The sequence below is a fragment of the Cnephaeus nilssonii genome (genome assembly GCF_951640355.1).
Source record: "Cnephaeus nilssonii genome assembly, chromosome: 24".
Lineage (NCBI taxonomy): Eukaryota > Metazoa > Chordata > Mammalia > Chiroptera > Vespertilionidae > Cnephaeus > Cnephaeus nilssonii.
This window is the reverse complement of record NC_137095.1, coordinates 1816681-1836012: the sequence shown is the minus strand read 5'-3', so window position 1 is coordinate 1836012 and position 19332 is coordinate 1816681. Positions and strand designations below refer to the sequence as shown.

Below are 19332 nucleotides of genomic sequence, written 5' to 3'. Positions count from 1 at the left end.
TGGTAAATAAATAATAAAAAGCATAAAGCACATATGTACGTATAAGGGTAAATACTGGATTTTCCTTACCTTTACTACTCTTGTTGGCTTGCACACTGGATGTTCCAAAGTGGGGAAAGACAGGCTTACACTAGGCTGCTGCGGGGAGGAGGTTAGAGAGGCAGAACCTGTAGAAGATGCATGTGATACTGGGTCAGGTGAGTCTGGAGAGGCAGAACCTGCAGAAGGTGCTGGTGATTCTGGGTCAGGTGAGTCCAGAGAGGAAGAACCTGCAGATGGTGCTGGAGATCCTGGGTCAAGTGAGTCCGGAGAGGGAGAACCTTCAGAAGGTGCTGAAGATACTGGGTCAGGTGACCCCGGAGAGGCAGAACCTGCAGAAGGTGCTGGAGATCCTCGGCCAGGTGAGTCGAGAGAGGCAGAACCTGCAGAAGGTGCTGGAGAGCATATGAAGTAGAGGGTACGGAATCTGTTGCAGGCCTCTCAACCTTCTTAAAATAATGTTCGAGGCTAGTCTGGAAGGATAGCTTCTTCTTGTCCTCCCAAATCTCCTTGTAACACCGCAGGCTATCCATGACCCCTCTGGCAACCTTAGTGTACCTGTCACTGTTGGGGTCCTGAGCCTCAAACCTTGCCAAGGCATCCTCTATCATGGCAAAGGCCCCCGCTAATTCCTTGCTTGTAAATCTCCTGGGCTCTGGGGTTGGTGTGTCTTCCTTTTCAATGAACTGCTGTTTCAGTTGAGTGAGGTCCTCAGCAGATAGCTCCTCTCCATGAGATGAGAGCAGCTCTGTGACATCCTCAGCCTCCACCACCAAATCAAGCTGCTTACTCAACTCAACCACATTCTTGATGACAACCTCAACTGAATCCTCAAAGCCATGGAAATCGTTCACAACTGGGGACACAATTTTTTCCAAACACTATTAAAGTTCGTCTGCTTAACTTCATCCCAAGAATCAGAAATGTTTTTTATAGCAGCAAGAACCTTGTAAGATTTCCAAAAGTCCTTGAGAGTCAACTCTTTATCCTTCTCTGTTGCCCTAAAAGCCATAGCAAATGTCCTTTGGAGGTAGTAGGCCTTGAAAGAGGCAATGACACCTTGGCCCATAGGCTGTAAAAGGGAGGTGGTGCTAGGTGGAAGGAAAACCACCTTGACATTTGGATGAAAGTCATTCATATCGGCAGGGTGACAAAGGACATTGTCCAGCACTAGCAACACCTTAAAGGGCAGCCCCCTTGAAGCACAGTAGTCCTTGACTTCTGGCACAAAATGGTTGGTGAACCAGTCCTCAAATACGCTAAGTGTCACCCATGCCTTCTTGTTAGATTTCCAGATGACAGGTAGTAGACCCTTCCATATGCCCTTGATTGCCCTTGGATTCTCGGCCAGACACACCAAGGGCTTCAGCTTGAAGTCACCAGCAGCATTAGCCCCAAGTAGCAAAGTCAATCTCTCCTTGCTGGCTTTATGGCCTGATGCTCTCTTCTCCTCCTTGGCAATGTACTTACGTGTAGGCATATGCTTCCAGAAGAAGCATGTCTCATGCCCATAAAACACTTTTTAATCACAGTAACCCTCCTCCCTAATTACCTCAGCCAATGCACTAGGAAAATCACCTGCTGCTTTAGCATCATCACTAGCAGCTTCCCCTGGCAGCTTAAGATTATGCAAATTAGCACGAGCCTTAAAACCCATAAACCAACCTTTGCTAGCCACAAACTCTTCCCTTTCACTCCCTTCCCCCTTTTCTTTTTTCAAGGCCTCAAACAATCTTTCAGCCTTCTCCTGAATCAACATCAGGCTAACTGGGATACGCAGTTGATACTGCTCTTCCAGCCAAAGCACTAATAATCTTTCCATCTCAATAATGAGACCACTACGCTGCTCTGTAATCACAGTTGATTTCATAGGAGCAGATCCTTTCACATGTTCAAGTATATGCTTTTGATCCTTGATGATTGTCGAGACAGTTGTATGATTTAGACCAAGCAACCGCCCGATGTTCGTAGGTGTTTCGCCCTTTTCTGAGCGTCTCATTATGTCTCCTTTTACTTCCATTGTGAGGGCTTTCCTTCTTTTTGTAGCACTGCCATCAGAAGAAACTGCCTTATGCTTAGGAGCCATAAGGAAGGGCAAAAAGTGTTCAAAATAACAATACAAATAAAAGAGAGCGAATGAAGCACAATCCAAAACGGCTTATAAACGTCAACTGAATGACAGGGTCTTCCTTGTATAGCGCCACGTGATGACTTATTCATCCATTCCGCTGGCCAACTGGTTCGCGGGCGAACTTCGTGCAAATGCCTTACATCGAATGACAGAACTTTTTTTTATATAAATAATTTGCAGATGGCGACGTAACCAGAAAATGAGGTATTTCAAGTCCGAAGTATCCCGAGGACTGTCTGGAGAGAGAAAGAGAGAGAGAGAGAGAGAGAGAGAGAGAGAGAGAGAGAGAGAGAGAGAGATTTTTTGTTCCATTAATTTTATGTTGTTTGATTAACTCTTGTAATTGATGTGACCAGGGTTGGAACTTGCAACCTTCTGTTATTGAAATTATTCACTGACCCACTTATGACCCACTTAGCTGTTTGGCCTCGGTCACATATATGTGACATTTTAAGTAACAACCCAATAATGTACCTGAGAACAGATAGATACAAAAACCATCATGATGACAGAGAGTGGGTGGAAGGCTAGAATAGCATTCATGAGATTTCAAAAGTGTCTTTTTTACAGGGAAATATTTAAAGTAAGCTATATCACTGTCAGACTGTATTACTGCATCAATTATTTTATAGGCCGAGAATGAAGCACTGATGAGGTCAGTAGGAACTTGGTATCAGCAATGCAGGCATGCAGGGAAACACCAAAAGTGTATTTTTTTAAATGTCCATTTTAAATAAATTCTACTTAAATCAATCTTTTGAAAAGGTTTAAACTTCATGCTTCCCAATAATTTTACTGTTTTATTGTGAAAAGTTTTGAACATATTTGGTGCTACTAAATCAGTATATTGAAAATAAAATATAATGATGTACTACTTAAATATATGATCATGACCATGTTCAAAATCATCATTTTGGCTGTTAGAACATCAGAAGGATGAGAGTATTTACACCAGGGATATTAATAAAGATTACAAACTTCCCATAATCAGTACACACATATAGCTTTTCTCCAATGTGAACTCTCTTGTGGATAAGGAGGTGATTATTGCAGGTAAAAGATTTCCCACATTCACTACACTCATAAGGTTTTGCACCACTGTGATCTCTCTGGTGTTGAGTGAAGTTACTGTGTTGCCTAAAGGACTTCCTGCAGTCACTACACTCTTACGGCTTTTCTCCACTGTGAACGCTGTGGTGTTGAATGAGGGTAAACCTGTGTGTAAAGGACTTTCCATAGTCATTATTCTCATGGCTTTTCTCCAGTGTGAACTCTCCTGTGGATAAGGAGGTGATTATTGTGGGTAAAAGCTTTCCCACATTCACTACACTCCTAAGGTTTTCACCAGTGTGAACTCTCTGGTGTGGAGAGATGGTACTGCTTTGATTGAAGGACATCCTGCAATCACGACACTCATACAGCTTTTCTCCAGTGTGGACTTGGTTGTGGAATGAGTTTGGAACTCAGGATGACGGACATCCCATGATCACTACACTCCTATGGCTTTTCTTCAGTGTAAACTCTTCTATGATGAATGAGGTTAAAGATTTCTCTGAAAGATTTCCCACATTTTTACACTTATAATTCACTTCATAAAGGTCATGCTACTGAAGATCACAAAACAAGGAAGACCTCAAAAGAAATGACACACACATGGCAAGCACCACATGGAAGAGAAGCAGGATTGTCAGCTCATTCTTCTGCTAACAGTGTTCAGCATGGTTTGTCTGCTGCTGACATGGAAAGCTGTGCTGAAATATGATTATTCTCATTGCAAGTAATCTCTCTCTCTCTCTCTCTCTCTCTCTCTCTCTCTGAATATCTATCTCTATCTCTATATCTATATTTACATCTATATATACATACACAAGGGTAATATGCAAAGTGTCCCCTCAGGAGTTTAACGAGGAGAACAATCACTCGCAATGACGTACGCTGACCACCAGGGGACGTGCGGAACATGATAGGTGACCAATGGCAGCAGCAGGGCGCTGAAGGAGCGAGGGAAGGAGGAGGCGGGCCGGTGGGGGGAACCATGCCCTGGGAGTAGGCGTGCAGTGAGGGATGGAAGAGGTAGGGAGGCAAGGAATGTGATTGACCCTGATCGCTGGCCAGGCCTAGGGACCCCATGAACAAATTTCATGCGCCAGGCCTCTAGTATTCAATAAATTAGTAGCTGGTGTAAAAGAACTATTTAAGCTCGTATGTACATCTCATAACACATGTACAGGTCAATGTTAGAGAATACTGAAGATGAAGCAATGCAGAGGAACAGGTGATGCAAAAAGGCCACACAGGTGAAGGTAGTCAATGGCCAGGAGGTCACAGGTGAAATGACAAGTCAGCACAGTGTCAAGTATGGCAGAGAAAAGGTAGAAATGTGCTATTGCCCATGGTACTTGCACCTAAACACTGTTGGAAATGAGCAGGTGCTTGGTATGATCTAAACACCAACATTATACCATATCTAGCCCACATTTGCAACTCAACAGGACCAGGCCGCTTCTGAGACCATCCTACATGTTCACCCTGTAAAAAAAATCAGGGTTCATCCTGCATATTCCTCTCTACAAGTATGTACAACAGAAATTATCGACGTATTAATGAAATATGACAGGGATAGGCAGCCAGCACTGGCCTAGAGTCATTCGGCTTGCAATCGTATTTAAGGAAGATAATATTACAAACAACGGAAGTGTGATCTTGTAAGAACAGCTCAAGGTTCATGTACGTAAAGACCATAACCTGGCACAGGCAGTCACCAAGGACCTTTGCCTGGAGGAAGGAGGTAGAAATGAAAGCCATGGATCTGGACATAGTCACCCTGCCAGGGAGAGGAATAGCAGGTGGGACCCATTAAGCTGTCTTTAAGACTGCTGACTCCCAGACACATCCTGCACTGTCTGAGTCCTTCACTCAGGGCTCTCCACAGACCTCACCCATGGCAGCCACAGCACATATGACAGGACAATGGAGGAAATTAGCAGAGACCGTGGTCTGGCTGTAGAAGAGTGAAAGCTACATCAGAGGAATAAAGGAAGAGAGAACATCATCCCAGGACACTGGGATAATGTAAAGGTCTTACCTACAGATGATACAAGTTCAAACACTTCCAGCATCACATCGCAGTACAGAAGTCTCTGAGACTCATCAAGGAGCCCCGATTCCTCCTGAGAGAAGACAATGGCCACATCCTCAAGTTCATACACGGTCATAATGGGGACAATACAGCCCACGATCAGATTCCCTCCTAAGGTCCCAACTCTGTCACATTGCCACCCTCCACATTACTCTGCTCTCTCCACTCCACACACCAGAGAAGATACCAGGGCTTCATCCCATGAAAGTCATTGTCATGTTATATTTCTACTGATATTTTATCTTCCCACAGTAAAGGCAGTTGAGCAGATAGAAGATATCTGAGCTCTGGGATTCACATGTATGCCACACTTCCTCTTGACAGTAGAGTGGCTGTCAAGAACATAGGGTAGGAAGAGATGTCGGCCATGCAGGGAGGGTGAGTGATTTGATACTGATGTTATCAGGCAATACCTGTGTAGTCCCTCAGATTGTTACTCAAAGACACAAAAAGATAGCATTACACTTCACCTTTACAACCACAATCCCAGAATGCTGAGGCCATATCTCTGTATTACCTGCTGCACATAGTTCTTTGAACAACACTTCTCTCACACTGCTTCTTTCCCAGAGGCACAACTTCAAAGGTAACACAAATTTGCATTGGTGAGGACAGGTTGTTCTTTAATCACCTTATTTTCGAAATTTATACATTACCATCTCCATAATCCATTTCTCTCTTACCCTTCTCCCTTACCCATGCCAGTGGAGAATTTCAAGCCTGGGGAACACTGATGTATACTATCTCATTATTAACCATCACAGTGTCACCCCCAACTACCGAAGGCAGGTGGGTACATAAATGTCATCCAAGCCCTGAACGTGGCAGGTGGCACCAAAACATCACCCTTTCCAGGCATTATCCAAAAATTACCCTTATTTTATCATCCAGACTCCACCAGAAATGGACTCTCCCTACTTTCACTTTTATGTCAATGGCAGGGTGCTCTGGCCATGAAGTCACACTCCCTCTCCAAGTGCTCATCACTCTTCCTGCCAAAACTCTCTCACACCTGCACTGCTACAGTCCCTCCCCTTGTGATCCTCTCCTCACCCTCTTACTTATTATTCAGCATGTGTGGTCAAGAGAATGCTTGCCAAATTCAAACAGGATCAAGTACTGCCCAGACTCTGACAGTCCACACTCATAGAGGCAGCCTGGAGTCCTGCTCTGAAGGCCTCTCTCCATGACTGTTTTTCCCTTAAATCTAACCTATGAAGAACCACAGTCAGATCTCAGATACTGAGACCTTTCCTCCCCTGGTGCTGCAGGGTTCAATGGGGTCAGGCTGAAAGAAAGCTGTGAGCAGAGAGGAGTCTGGGAGGCGCAGAGGCCCCAATCCCGCCCTGATGGTGCTCAACAAGCCTCAGACACACCCTGCTCAGCAAGGACGCTGCCTCCCAGGCCTCCTCCTACTCACCCGGAGTGGGCTGAAGCCTGTGAGTCCTGGAAGAAACTAAAGAGGTCAAAATGCCCGCCAGGAGGAGGAAGGCAGAAGTCCCGACCTAACCAGATGCACTGAAACAGTGTCCTTTAGCTCCGCCTACGTGGTCGCATTGCTTTCAGGGTAATGTAGTTATCTCAAACGCCAAGGGGAGGGCTAGCATCCCTGCCAATGACTGGTGAATAAAGGTGGTGTGGTTCAGCAAGTGGCCCTGGGGAAGGACAAGATGGGGTGAGAGGCCTGGTTAACTTGAACAGACTGGAAGATCTCCCAGGAAAGGGGTGTGGGAAGAACCGGGAGAGATCCCCCAAAGAATATATGCACAGGCGAAAATTGGAGCCATCTGTAATACTATCAACAATCAAAAAGACGCCCTAACCAGTTTGGCTCAGTGGATAGAGCATCGGCCTTTGGACTGAAAGGTCCCAGGTTCGATTATGGTCAAGGGGGCATGTACCTTGGTTGCGGGCACATCCCCAGTAGGGGGCATGCAGGAGGCAGCTGATCAATGTTTCTCTCTCATCGATGTTTCTAACTCTCTCTCCCTCTCCCTTCCTCTCTGTAAAAAGTTAATGAAATATTTTTAAAAAAAAGACATTAACTTTTTAAAAAATATATAATATAGTCCAGCTGGTATTGTTCAATGGTTGAGCACTGATGTATGATACATGAGTTCCTGGTTCTATTCCTGGCTAGGGAACATATAAATAGAGAAAATTCCTCCATTGTGGGGCCCAGAATTTGAGAGACATTTTCCTCTGGACCCGCGCGTAATAAATGTAACTCCATCTCTCTAAGTATTGCTTGGTTCTTCTCCAGTTTTCTGTAACATACCGGCTCCTTCCTAGGCCCTCAGCCTGAAGCAGGACCTTACTTCTTCCCTGATCAGAGGCGCAGGGTCAGGTGTTCAGCTCCTTGGGGACCACGGTACCTTCACCAGGGATGTATTTCATCGCCTTTTAGAGAGCTCACCTTGCCTAGGGGCTGCTGTTGTGGGTGTTAGATTTCCCGGGGCAATGAACAAAGAGACAAGGGCTGGGCTCTCCCTGATTTAACTGCGACTCTTCAACCACCCATGTTGCACCCACGCATGGCTTCTGCCATTGGTTCGCTCCCCCAGCATCCCAAGACAACAGAAAAAAGCCATCCTGTTCCAGAAAATTCAGAGGCAAATGAAGCCCCGAGGGGCCGCGACCAGGACTCTGACCAGGGAAGCCAGGGAGCAGATCCGGTGTTTACATGAAGGATTTACAGAGTCCTGGTCAGTTCCCAGATTCGCTGAAGGCTTGGATGTTAGCTCCGATGTGATGAGAAGCATTTTCAAAAGCAAGTTTGTGCCCACATTGGGGAAGAAACTGAAGCAGGATCAAAAGGTCCTTCAGAAAGCTAGACCTGCCGACTCGCTCCCCCAGCTTCCAGGCCCTGGGGATGCCTGGGAGCTGCTTTCTGCAGGCCGCCCTGTGTCAGGAGCTGAAGCCTCATCCCAAGGCCATGGTCACAGCACAGCTTTGAGGGTGACAGAACCGAATACTCAAAGTACAAACACACCGAGGAGACAGAGGGAAGGAATCAAGGAGTCCAGAGCCTGGAGAAGGAAAGCTTTGTGCCTGTTGCTGCAGCCCAAGGTCAGCACAGAGAGCTGCAGAAGTACTCCACCAGTGGTTGTGAGGGCACCAGAGGCACTGACAGTGATGGATTGCCAAGTTCGAAGGAGCTGGAAGCATTGAAGGCAAGAGAACTGGGTGAGCAGAACTTCAGCAGCAAGGTAGTGCAGAGGGGGGAGAGTTCTTTGATGACAACGGGAACTTCCTGTACAGAATGTGAACTGGAGCCTGGCTGGTGGAGGTGTCATGTAAAATACAGCTGAGCGAGCATATTGGAGCTGCCTGGATTTCTATGTGTGGATTGTCCACCTTGGAAATAATGAGCCTGAAAATGGAAGGAGCCACTTGGATTTCAGTCTGACAAGGGACAGTGAACTTCTCAGGGCAGATGTGTATGCGGGCAGCGTGAATAACAGGCTGGGTGCAGTCTAGCTCCTGGAGCATGGCTCCTGGTCTGACCATGTGGCTATTCAGTACTCACCCTCCTTGCTTAGGCTTTCTTTGTGTCGAAACGAGCCTGTGTCACATATGTTAGGAGTTTGCTGTCTTTCCAATATGTGTATGGGAGGAATTAGAAAGTGTTCCTTCTGACATCGTTTACTTCTTGATTAATGAACACTAACAGTTCTGGAGCTGCTTAATCAATTGGCTGTAGTCATTTTGTGCAAAGTAAAGTGAAATGCAGCAAAAAAATGAGTATATACATATATGCATAGTCCATAGACATAGACAATAATGTGCTGAATGCCTAGAAGTGATGGGGGCAGGGTAGAGGGCGGCAAAGGGGGATGAGGATGGGGTAAATTGGGTCTATTTGTAATAGAGCCAAAAATAAAAAAGATAGTTTGCCCACATGGCATGGCTCAGTGGTTGGGCATGGACCCATGAAACAAGGTATCTCTAGTTGGATTCCAAGTCAGGGCACTTGCCTAGGTTGGGGAGGTCCATCCCTGTAGGGGGCATGCAGGAGAGAGCTGATCAATGATTCTCTCTCATCATTGATGTGTCTCTGTTTCCCTCTCCCCCTAAAAAATCAATAAAAAAAGAAGAGTGTTATAATTGATTTGAGTGAAGACCATCACGTTTTCTCCCAGGTCCTCTAAGCAGAATCATGCCTTGGTCTGTTGTGTAGAAGATGTTTCAGGCATACCTGTGTTTAGGAACAGGAAGCAGCTGGAGCAGGTCGGCCTCACCTTGGTCTGTAGTGTTAGAGTTCATTACATCATGTTCGAAAAGATTTCACTGCACAAGTTCAGAAGATTTTGAGGGTACATTAATTGAAACTGGGGATAATGAAAAAACATAGGCCTTAGGATAGAACAGGAAGCAGCAGAGAGAGAGAACAGGAAACAGCAGGGTCCTTTGACTCTCTAGAAACATTGTGGGAAATAAATGAGCCAAAGCGAGGCTGCTGTTAGCTCACTGGGCATTCACAGTAAAGGAGGCCTTGAGCGCAGATTCAGGGCTTAGGCCAGGATGAGGTGCCACTGCTCATTGCTACCCTGGTTGCAGGTTGTGTGGGATCCCCGAAAATCTTAGGAGAGCCGGGCAAGCGTGGTTCAGTGGGTGAGTGTTAACCTATGACCCTGCAGGTCTCTGATCAATTCCTGGTCAGGACACATGCTCAGGTGGTGGACTGGATTCATATTGTGGTGCATGCAGGAGACAGCCTATGAGTGATTATCTGTCACCATTCATCTTTCCCTCTCTCTCTATCCCCCCTCACTTACTCACTGAAATTAATAAAAATATAGTTTTGAATGTATATTTTAAATCAATTACAATTACATCAAAGTTTAAAAAATAATTAAAACTTGCCACTTCTCATTTTTTTACTATTTTATCATGTATTTTCCTGAGTATATTTCTATCTAATGCATCAGCATGTTTGTACTAAAATATAATGATGTGCTCCTGAAATATCCTAGCAAGCCCATGTTCAGTGCGAACATTTTGTCATTTTGAAACTAATCATGATGAGAGTATTTACCACCAGGAATAAATGCTGGAGAATGTTAGCAACAGAGATTGAACTTAAAAGTGTATCATGCAAGTGGGCATTAAATTGTGCATAAGATAAAATGTGAGAAAAGCAATTTTCCTTCCAGTATTCAAAACATACTGTATAGTTCCAAATGGAAAAGAAACCAATTGAGTCCTTAAGGAACGGGTGAAGTGAATAGAGATGTCTTAGATGCTGAACTGCCCTCCTATTGGTTAAATCCTACATTCATTTTAAAAATTGAAAAAGTGAGTGCTCAGCACGCCTTTGAGCCTGGCGACTTCCCATTGATCAGATCCTAGGACTTGCCTCACAGCATGGCCCCCAAACGCCAGTCCTAGCTCCCACCTCAAACAAAGAAACCGAAACTAGCTCCAGGCCCCAAGCAGGAGAAGAAGCCGACCCCTCCGAACGTGCTGAGGGAGAAAAAGAACAGCAAGAAGCGATTGGACATATTGATGAAGTACAAAATGATATAGACAACTCAATGAACAAGCCAGTGAGGAGATTTTGAAAGTAGAACAGAAATATAACAAACTCCGCCAACCATTTTTTCAGAAGAGGTCAAAATTGATCACCAAAATCCCAAATTTTGGGGTAACAACATTTGTCAACCATCCACAAGTGTCTGCACTGCTTGGGCAAGAGAATGAAGAGGCAATGCATTATTTTACAAGAGTTGAAATGAGAGAATTTGAAGATATTAAATCGGGTTACAGAACAGATTTTTATTTGGATGAAAATCCTTAGTTTGAAAATAAAGTTGTCTCCAAAGAGTTTCATCTGAATGAGAGTGGTGATCCATCTTCAAAGTCCACTGACATTACATGGAAATCTGGAAAGGATGTAACGAAACGTTCAAGCAAACACAGAATAAAGCCAGCAGGAAGAGACAGCATGAGGAACCAGAGAGCTTCTTTACCTGGTTTACTGACCATTCTGATGCAGGTGCAGAGGAGTTAGGAGAATTCATCAAAGATGACATTTGGCCAAATCCTTTACAGTATTACTTGGTTCCTGACAGGGATGATGAAGAAGGGGAAGGAGAAGAAGATGATGATGCATGCATGAATTCATACACTGGGCCTCTAGATATATAGATATATTACAGCTTGTTTTAAATCAATTACACATATATCAAAGTTTAAAAAATGTTTAAAACTTACGTTTCCAATAATTCAGCTGTTTAATTATGAATGTTCTTGAGCACATTCATTGCTACTGTATCAGTATGCTAAAAATCTCTTCATATGAAATGCTAAGCAACCGCCCAACGTCCTCACAGGTAGCTATGACCTGGATTGACCACCAGGGGGCAGACGCTCAACACAGGAACTGCCCAGTGAGTTGTGGTTACTTGACAGCAGTGGTTCCCAGGTACCCCACCCCAGAACCAGAGAGGAGGGAGCCTGATTCTGGGTTGTGTCACCCAAGAACTGCCCTCTCGAAATCCAGGACACTTCGGGGGATGTCGGAGCCTGTTTCAGCCAACTCTCCACAGGCCAGGCCCTCGTTTTGAAAGGCAGAGGGAGAGGAACAGCAATCATCTACCTCCTGCACGACCACTCCAGGGGATTCAGGAAGGCATGTGCCTTGCCCTGGTATCAAACCAGTGGCTGAGGGACCCCACCCATTACACAGATGCCCTTCAAGCCTCAGCACCGCCGGCCAAGGAGGGACTGTGAGAGGTTGGCACTAGGGAGTGTGGGGCCGATCTCACCAAGTCCCACTCCACCACACACTTCCGGATTAATTTAATTTCAATGTGCACGCATCCATTTACCTGGTCACTAGTAAAATATAATGATGTACTACTGAAATATCTTATGGCCATGTTCAATGCCATCATTTTGACAGTTTGAATGTGGTAAAATTGTCAACTACTGCTAACCTAGACTTCACTTAATGTATTATTAAATGCTTAGACTTAAAGAACACTGGTGGAGGATGTTAACAATGCAGATTAAACTTTTAAGTGTATGGTACCAATGGGATATAAATAGTACAAAGGGTAAACATTGAGAAAAAGTATATTGTTTTTATAAATTCAAAAGCAAGAATTCCATAAGGCAAAGAAGTCACTAGAGTCATTGAGGAATGAGTGAAATTCAAACATATGTCTTAGAGCAGGGGTCCTCAACCTTTTTAAACAGGGGCCAGTTCACTGTCCCTCAGACCATTGGAGGGTCGGACTATACTTTAACAAAAACTATGAACAAATTCTTATGCACACTGCACATATCTTATTTTGAAGTAAAAAAACAAAACGGCAAAAACACCCACATGTGGCTCACGGGCCATAGTTTGAGAACACCTGTCTTAGAGGCTGCACTATCCTCCTATTGGTTAGAATAATAAATTAACTTTAAAGTAGACAAAAATCCTGGGGAGAAACCAAGATGGTGGCATAAGGTAAACACCTAACTGTTGCCTGCCACAACAATTTTGAAACTACAACTGGAAAACAGAGCGCACACCGTCCAGAACCACCGGAAGCTGGCAGAGTAGAAAACCTACAACTAGAGAAAAAAAGAGAGGGGGACGCTGAGCCTCAGGAGCTGTGGAGGTGCGGAGATCCGTGAGCGCAGAAAGGGCGGGCGGCTGAATACACGGCAGGCTTGCTCACAGCGTGGAGAGGGCGGGCAGCAGACACTGCGTGGCTAGCTTTCTCGTGTGGGAGAAAAACAAAACCTCCCGACTGCACTGAAATCTGGCTGTGGTCAGGGAGAAACTGGTCTTTTGGCAGCAGACGAGGCTCAAAAGCTGCCTTCTCTCAGAGGCGCGCAGCCGTTGATTAGGGCACGGAGGAACGGGCCCTCTTAGGGCGGCGTGGACGGAAACCAAGTTTGTCTGCACCATTCTGAGATTCCGCCCCAGCCAAGCTGAGCACAGCCCTCCCAGTGACTGGATTTCTCGTTCGGGAGAAAAACAAAACCTCCGGTCTGCACTGAAATCCAGCCCCATCTGGGGAGAAACAGGTCTGTTAGGCACCGGGAGAGGCTCGAAAGCTGCCTTCTCTCAGAGGCGCGCAGCCATTAATTCGGGCACGGAGAAACCACCCCTCTAAGGGCGGAGCAGACGGGAAACCAAAGCTTGTCTGCACCACCCTGAGACTCCGCCCCATCCAAGCTGAGCACAGAAGCTCTCCCAGGGGAGACACTGCTGATCCTCACAGCCAACTGGCTTGGAGATCAACTCCTGCCAGTGATACCAACAATCCCAACCACTCTGAACTCCAGTTTCTGGGGACACGCGGGGGACCCAGATGCCTACGGGACTCTCAGCCATCGGTCGGAGAGTGAGAGTGACTTTTCTGTCAGTGTGGATGCACCAGATTTCAACCACTCTCATAAGGGACACATTCAAGAGGCAGACTCAGTGAGCACCAAAGCCCTACTGTGTCTCCAGCACAGCTATTCTTCCGTTATAGACACAGCAGGCCCTCACAACCAATTGGACCGGAGGTCAATTCCTCCCAGTGTACCAACAGCAATCAGGGCTTTTAACTACACCAAGACTTTCCACTCAGCCCACAAAGGGGAGTACCAAGAGTGACCACCTAGGGTGATTGGGGAAGCTGAGCTACTGGCCCCTATAGGTCACATACCACACAAAGCCACTGCATCAACACAGGGAGGCAGCCAAAATGTGGAGACATCGAAGTATGTCACAAGTAGGAGAGATAGATGAAAGCAAACTAATGGACAACACAGTGTTCAGAACCATATTTATAAGGTTACTCAAGAATCTTCTAAAAACTGCTGAGAAACTTGAAGAGACCTTCAAGGACCTAAATGAGAATACCAAAAAAATGGAAAAGACCAGTCAGAAATTATGCATACACTGTCTGAAATAAAGAATATACAGAGTAGACCACCGTACCCGAAGAGTCAAACCAAAGATCAGGTTTATGAGTAAAAAAAAAAAAAACACCCAACCAGAGAGGCAGAAAGAAAGAATAATCCAAAAGTGTTAGGAAGGCATAAGGAGCCTCTGGGATGGCTTCAAGCGTACCAATATCCAAATTTTTGGGGTGCCAGAAGAGAGAGAGCAAGATACTGAAGAAATAATGACAGAAAACTTCCCCCACCTGGTGAAAGAAATAGACTTATAGGTTCAGGGAGCGCACAGAACCCCAAACAAGAGGAATCCAAAGAGGACCACACCAAGACACATCATAATTAAAATGCCAAGAGCAAAAGACAAAGAGAGAATCTTACAAGCAGCAAGAGAAAAACAGTTAGTTACCTACAAGGGAGCACCCATACAACTGTCAGCTGATTTCTCAACAGAAACTATGCAGGCCAGACAGGAATGGCAAGAAATATTCAAAGTGATGAATAGCAAGAACCTACAACCAAGACTACTCTACCCAGCAAAGTTATCATTCAGAATTGAAGGGCAGATAAAGAGCTTCACAGATAAGAAAAAGCTAAAGGAGTTCATCACCACCAAACCAGTATTATATGAAATGCTGAAAGGTATTCTTTAAAAAGAGGAAAAAAAAGAAAAAAGTAAAGATAAAAATTATGAACAACAAATATCTATCAACAAGTGATTCTAAAAATCAAGTGAATTAAAAATCTGAGGAACAGAATAAACTGGTGAACATAATAGAATCAGAGGCATAGAATGGGGGTGGATTGATAATTCTCAGGGGGAAAGGGGTGTCTGTATGGGGGGTATGGGAAGAGACTGGACAAAAATCATACACCTATGGTTAAGGACAACCGGGGGGAGGGAACCGGGTGATGGGGAGATGTGGGGGGGGAAAAGGAGAAACAATTGTAAAAATCTGAACAATAATGATTTAAAAAAAAATAAAATAAACTTTTAAGTGTATGGTACAAGTGAGCTATAAATAGTACATAGGGTAAAAATTGATTTAAAAAATATACTGTTTTTAGAATTCAAAAGCAAGAATTCCATATGGCAATGAAGTCACTAGAGTCACTGAGGAATGAGTGAAATTCAAACATATGTCTTAGAGGCTGCACTATCCTCCTATTGGTTAGGATAATAAATTAACTTTAAAGTAGACAAAAATCCTGAGCAGACATTTTAACAAAGGAGATAAAGACAATGTAAAGAAATGCATAAGAAATGGTCACCATCAAACAATTTAACAGAAATGGAATGAAAACAAAAGCAAGTTAACAAGACTCGCTGATAGGGCTGGTATTTAAAAAGATTAACCTTCACATGTGCTGGCAGGGTTGCAGAAAAATGGAATTTTCATTACTGTGGGTGGGTCAGGAGGCAAAGTGATTGACCATTTTATTTATTTATTTATTTATTTATTTATTTATTTATTAAATTCTTTCTTCACTTTTTTTTAATGATTTTTTACAGAGAGGAAGGGAGAGGGATAGAGAGCTAGAAACATCGATGAGAGAGAATAATCGACCAGCTGCCTCCTGCACACCCCCTACCAGTGATGTGCCCAAAGCCAATGTACATGTCCTTGCCTGGAATCGAACCTGGGACCTTTCAGTCCGCAGACCGACACTCTATCCATTGAGCCAAACCGGTTTCGGCTGATTGACCATTTTAGATCACAGTTCCCCAGATGTTAAAATATAACATATTCACTGACACTGGAACAGTTTGGTAAGTAACACATACACCTGTAGAAAGAACTCCACACAATATTCCCAACTGTTTTATTTCTAAAACCCCAAACATAGATATCACTGAAACCACAGGCAGCTCAATAGTAAAGTGGTTACCAATAGAATACAATATTTCCTGGAAATAAATATTTACATAAACATTAGTGTCGAATTTCAAAATATCTGTTCAGCATGAAGGAAGCCAGTGTTTCTTAAAGAGAATACACCTTTTAGTACCAATAAAATTATGAAAAATATGAATGTCTCTATTGTACAGGAAGGTAAATCAATGGCTGCATGGAGGGCTTGGAGGAAGAAAGATTACAAAAGAACTGGAGATAAATACAGTGTGTGGCTAAGTAGGTTGAAAGTTGTTGCTACTGAAAATAATACAATACTCCATAAGGAAGAACACCAAATATAAACTCTCCATGGCCACTGTGCCTCATTTCCTCGTGCGTGATCACATTAACGGAAAGCCACTGGTTTGATTCCAGGCCAGGGCACATGCCCAGGTTGTGGGCTGGATCCCCAGAGTTGGGCATGCAGGAGGCAGCTGATCATTGATTCTCTCTCATTGATCTCTCTCCCTTTCTCTCTCTCTTTCTATGAAACCATAAAAGTATATCATAAAAAAAAAAAAACTATTGCCATCAAATTCAATAGGAATGCTGACTACATACAAAAGACATCCTGGGACAGATTGCAGGGTTATCCTTCCTCTACCTTTGCCTTCTTGCCTTTTGATCAACTACATTATGTGAACACCAGAGGGGCCAGGGAATCCACAACACCATTAGATTATTCTGCCAATGACGTCAGCTACAGGGAACAGTATTGGAGGTCCTGAGAATGTCTGCACATAAAGGCCACACAAGCCACAGGCCCCAGAACATCTGTGGCCTTATGTTCAGAAGAGGCACTTATCATCTAATTTCCTGCAGGCTTCCCCACTCACTATTGAAACAGTGTTTCTGTCCTCATTGTGGTTCCACCTCAGAGACTTACAACAAATGACACCAGCCTATGAAATGTCATACTTCCTGGCACATGTCTTCTTTGTAGTACATGGAGAGCAGGTTCCCTAAACATTGCTGAGGCTTATGTAGTACATACTGTGAACAGAGAACATGATTCATATTGGTCACAGAAGCAGAGCAAAGGTCTCATCTTCAGACTGACCTTTGCCCTCACGAATATTCGAGGCACTAGGCTGAAAATTAAATGCACAAAGTCACGTGGTCTTTCTTTTCAGGCCCATGGATCGCAAAAAGTAATAAGCCAATATTGGACAAAAAGTGATTTCCGGACATTATGTTCTCCCTTTCAAACCACATACACTTTTGGATAAACACAGTGTCTATTCATCTCTTTATTCTGAAAGATCACATTTGTGTTTGCAAATCATCTGTGGCAGTGATTAAACCAAAATTAAAGGTACAAATGTAAAAATACAATTAAAAATATTCTAAACTAGAGCACAGGAGAACAACGGATTTGCAGGTTGGTGAACAAGAATCCTCCCAAATTTTTCAAAGCATAATGTGAGTACCACTATGTCCCTGAGACAGGTGGCACTTCTTAGCTGAGAAGGGGTGCTCTGGATGAATCCTGGGTCAGGTCCATTTTATCGTCACAGAGAAATGAATGAAGATGCTGCCAAGAGCTGGGAGGAACCATAATTACTTCCAGCAGAAGTGATAACATAGAATCCATTCCCCTGAGCACCCAGGGGTGGTGACCGATGCACACACCTCAGGTAGTCAGGTGTTAGAGGTGAAATCTCTTCAGCGACAAAGAGACAGTGACATCATTTGGGTGGTAGGTCTGGGCATGTTTGCAAGTACAATGCATCTCCTTCAAGTCTCACTTGTACCTCATATTTATGAGGAATCTAGCAGAGTGTATGTTCCCATAAAAGGGGTTTACATTCATGGAAAGGGTCTCATAGAGCCCCTTAAGTGTTCTTATAATAAGTGAGAAAAATAAACCATTCCCTGCACATTTATGGATTTTCTCCAGTGTGAACTCTGTGGTGTTTAGTGAGGTGAGACCTTCGACTGAAATGCTTCCCACATTCACTACACTCGTATGGCTTTTCTCCAGTGTGAACTCTGTGATGTCTAGTTAGGTCAGCCCTTTCACTGAAATGATTCCCACATTCACTACACACAAATGGCTTTTCTCCAGTGTGAACTCTGTGGTGTCTAGTGAGGTGAGAGCTTTCACTGAAATTCTTCCCACATTCACTACACTCATATGGCTTTTCTCCAGTGTGAACTCTGTGGTGTTTAGTGAGGTGAGACCTTACACTGAAATGCTTCCCACATTCACTACACTCATATGGCTTTTCTCCAGTGTGAACTCTGTGGTGTACAGTGAGGGAAGCCCTTCCACTGAAATGCTTCCCACATTCACTACACTCATATGGCTTTTCTCCAGTGTGAACTCTATGGTGTCTAGTGAATTCAGACCTTTGACTGAAGGACTTCCCACAATAACTACATGTATAACAGTGTTTTCTAATGTGAACTCTGTTCTGTTTAATGAGAGCAGGGCTTTCACTGAAGACCTTCCCACAATCAGTACACTCACAGGGCTTTTCTACAGTGTGAACTCTCCCATGTTGTAGGTGGTTAAAGATTTGTCTGAACACTTTCCCACATTTATTAGACTCATTAATCATATCTCCAGAGCAGAGACCTTTCTGATAAGCAACTTTCTGTTTCTGGCTGGCAGCTGTTTCACATTCAACCCACTGGTGATGTCTTTTTCCAATGAGACATTCCTGTGAAATCTCATTGTTACTGTGTGACTCCTCAGTGTTCAGAGTGGCCTGGTGCTGGAAAAGCCCTGAGATGACTGAGGAGTCTACCCCAACCTCAGTACGAGCTCCAGGCATCCCAGAGAAGTAGAACAAGCAAGTTGTCACAAGCGAAGCACTCTCCATATCTTCTTTCCAGGGCTTCTCTCCACAGGCATCCTTCTGCTGCTGGAGAGGGTTTGCACTGAAACACAAGTCTCTCACACATGCATCACTTAAGAACACATTCTTCTCAAAGTATGCCACTTGTAACTCAGTCAGGTGCAAAATATCTTTTAACACTGAGAAGCACGGCTTACAAAGATGGGTCGTGTGGGTGGCTGCAGCTGCCTTGGAAGCCCTGACTTGAGAATCTCCTACAGATACACTGTGCTCAGAATAGGCATCCACATCATCCATTTTATGCCAAGGACCTGAAAACAGAGGAATGATGCGGAAATGAATGGTAACTGTGGTGACAGAAGGAAGTCCCATTATAAAACTGTGTTGCACATAATACATTGGTCTCATGCAATTGGCTGAAAATAAAACACCTGA

General features: G+C 44.2%; 1 protein-coding gene and 2 pseudogenes across 6 annotated transcripts in view; 2 read left to right on the top strand and 1 right to left on the bottom strand.

The window, feature by feature from the left end:
- The first annotated feature begins 275 nt into the window (after positions 1-275).
- On the top strand, positions 276-8577 carry LOC307095051 (neugrin-like; annotated as a pseudogene). Its single transcript has 2 exons — positions 276-401; positions 7911-8577. The product of its transcript is annotated as a neugrin-like (transcript).
- A 2099-nt stretch (positions 8578-10676) lies between these two features.
- LOC307095050 (protein SET-like) lies at positions 10677-11459 on the top strand (annotated as a pseudogene). Its single transcript has one exon. The product of its transcript is annotated as a protein SET-like (transcript).
- Positions 11460-15540: 4081 nt separating this feature from the next.
- Positions 15541-19332, bottom strand: part of LOC307095075 (uncharacterized protein) — a 30094-nt gene continuing 26302 nt past the window's right edge. For all 4 annotated transcript variants that reach the window (XM_079764244.1, XM_079764247.1, XM_079764246.1 and 1 more), the window contains one exon: positions 15541-19208. In XM_079764244.1, coding sequence (XP_079620370.1) covers positions 17977-19208 — 1232 coding nt within the window. In that variant the 3' untranslated portion in view covers positions 15541-17976. The remainder of the gene's footprint in view (positions 19209-19332) is intronic.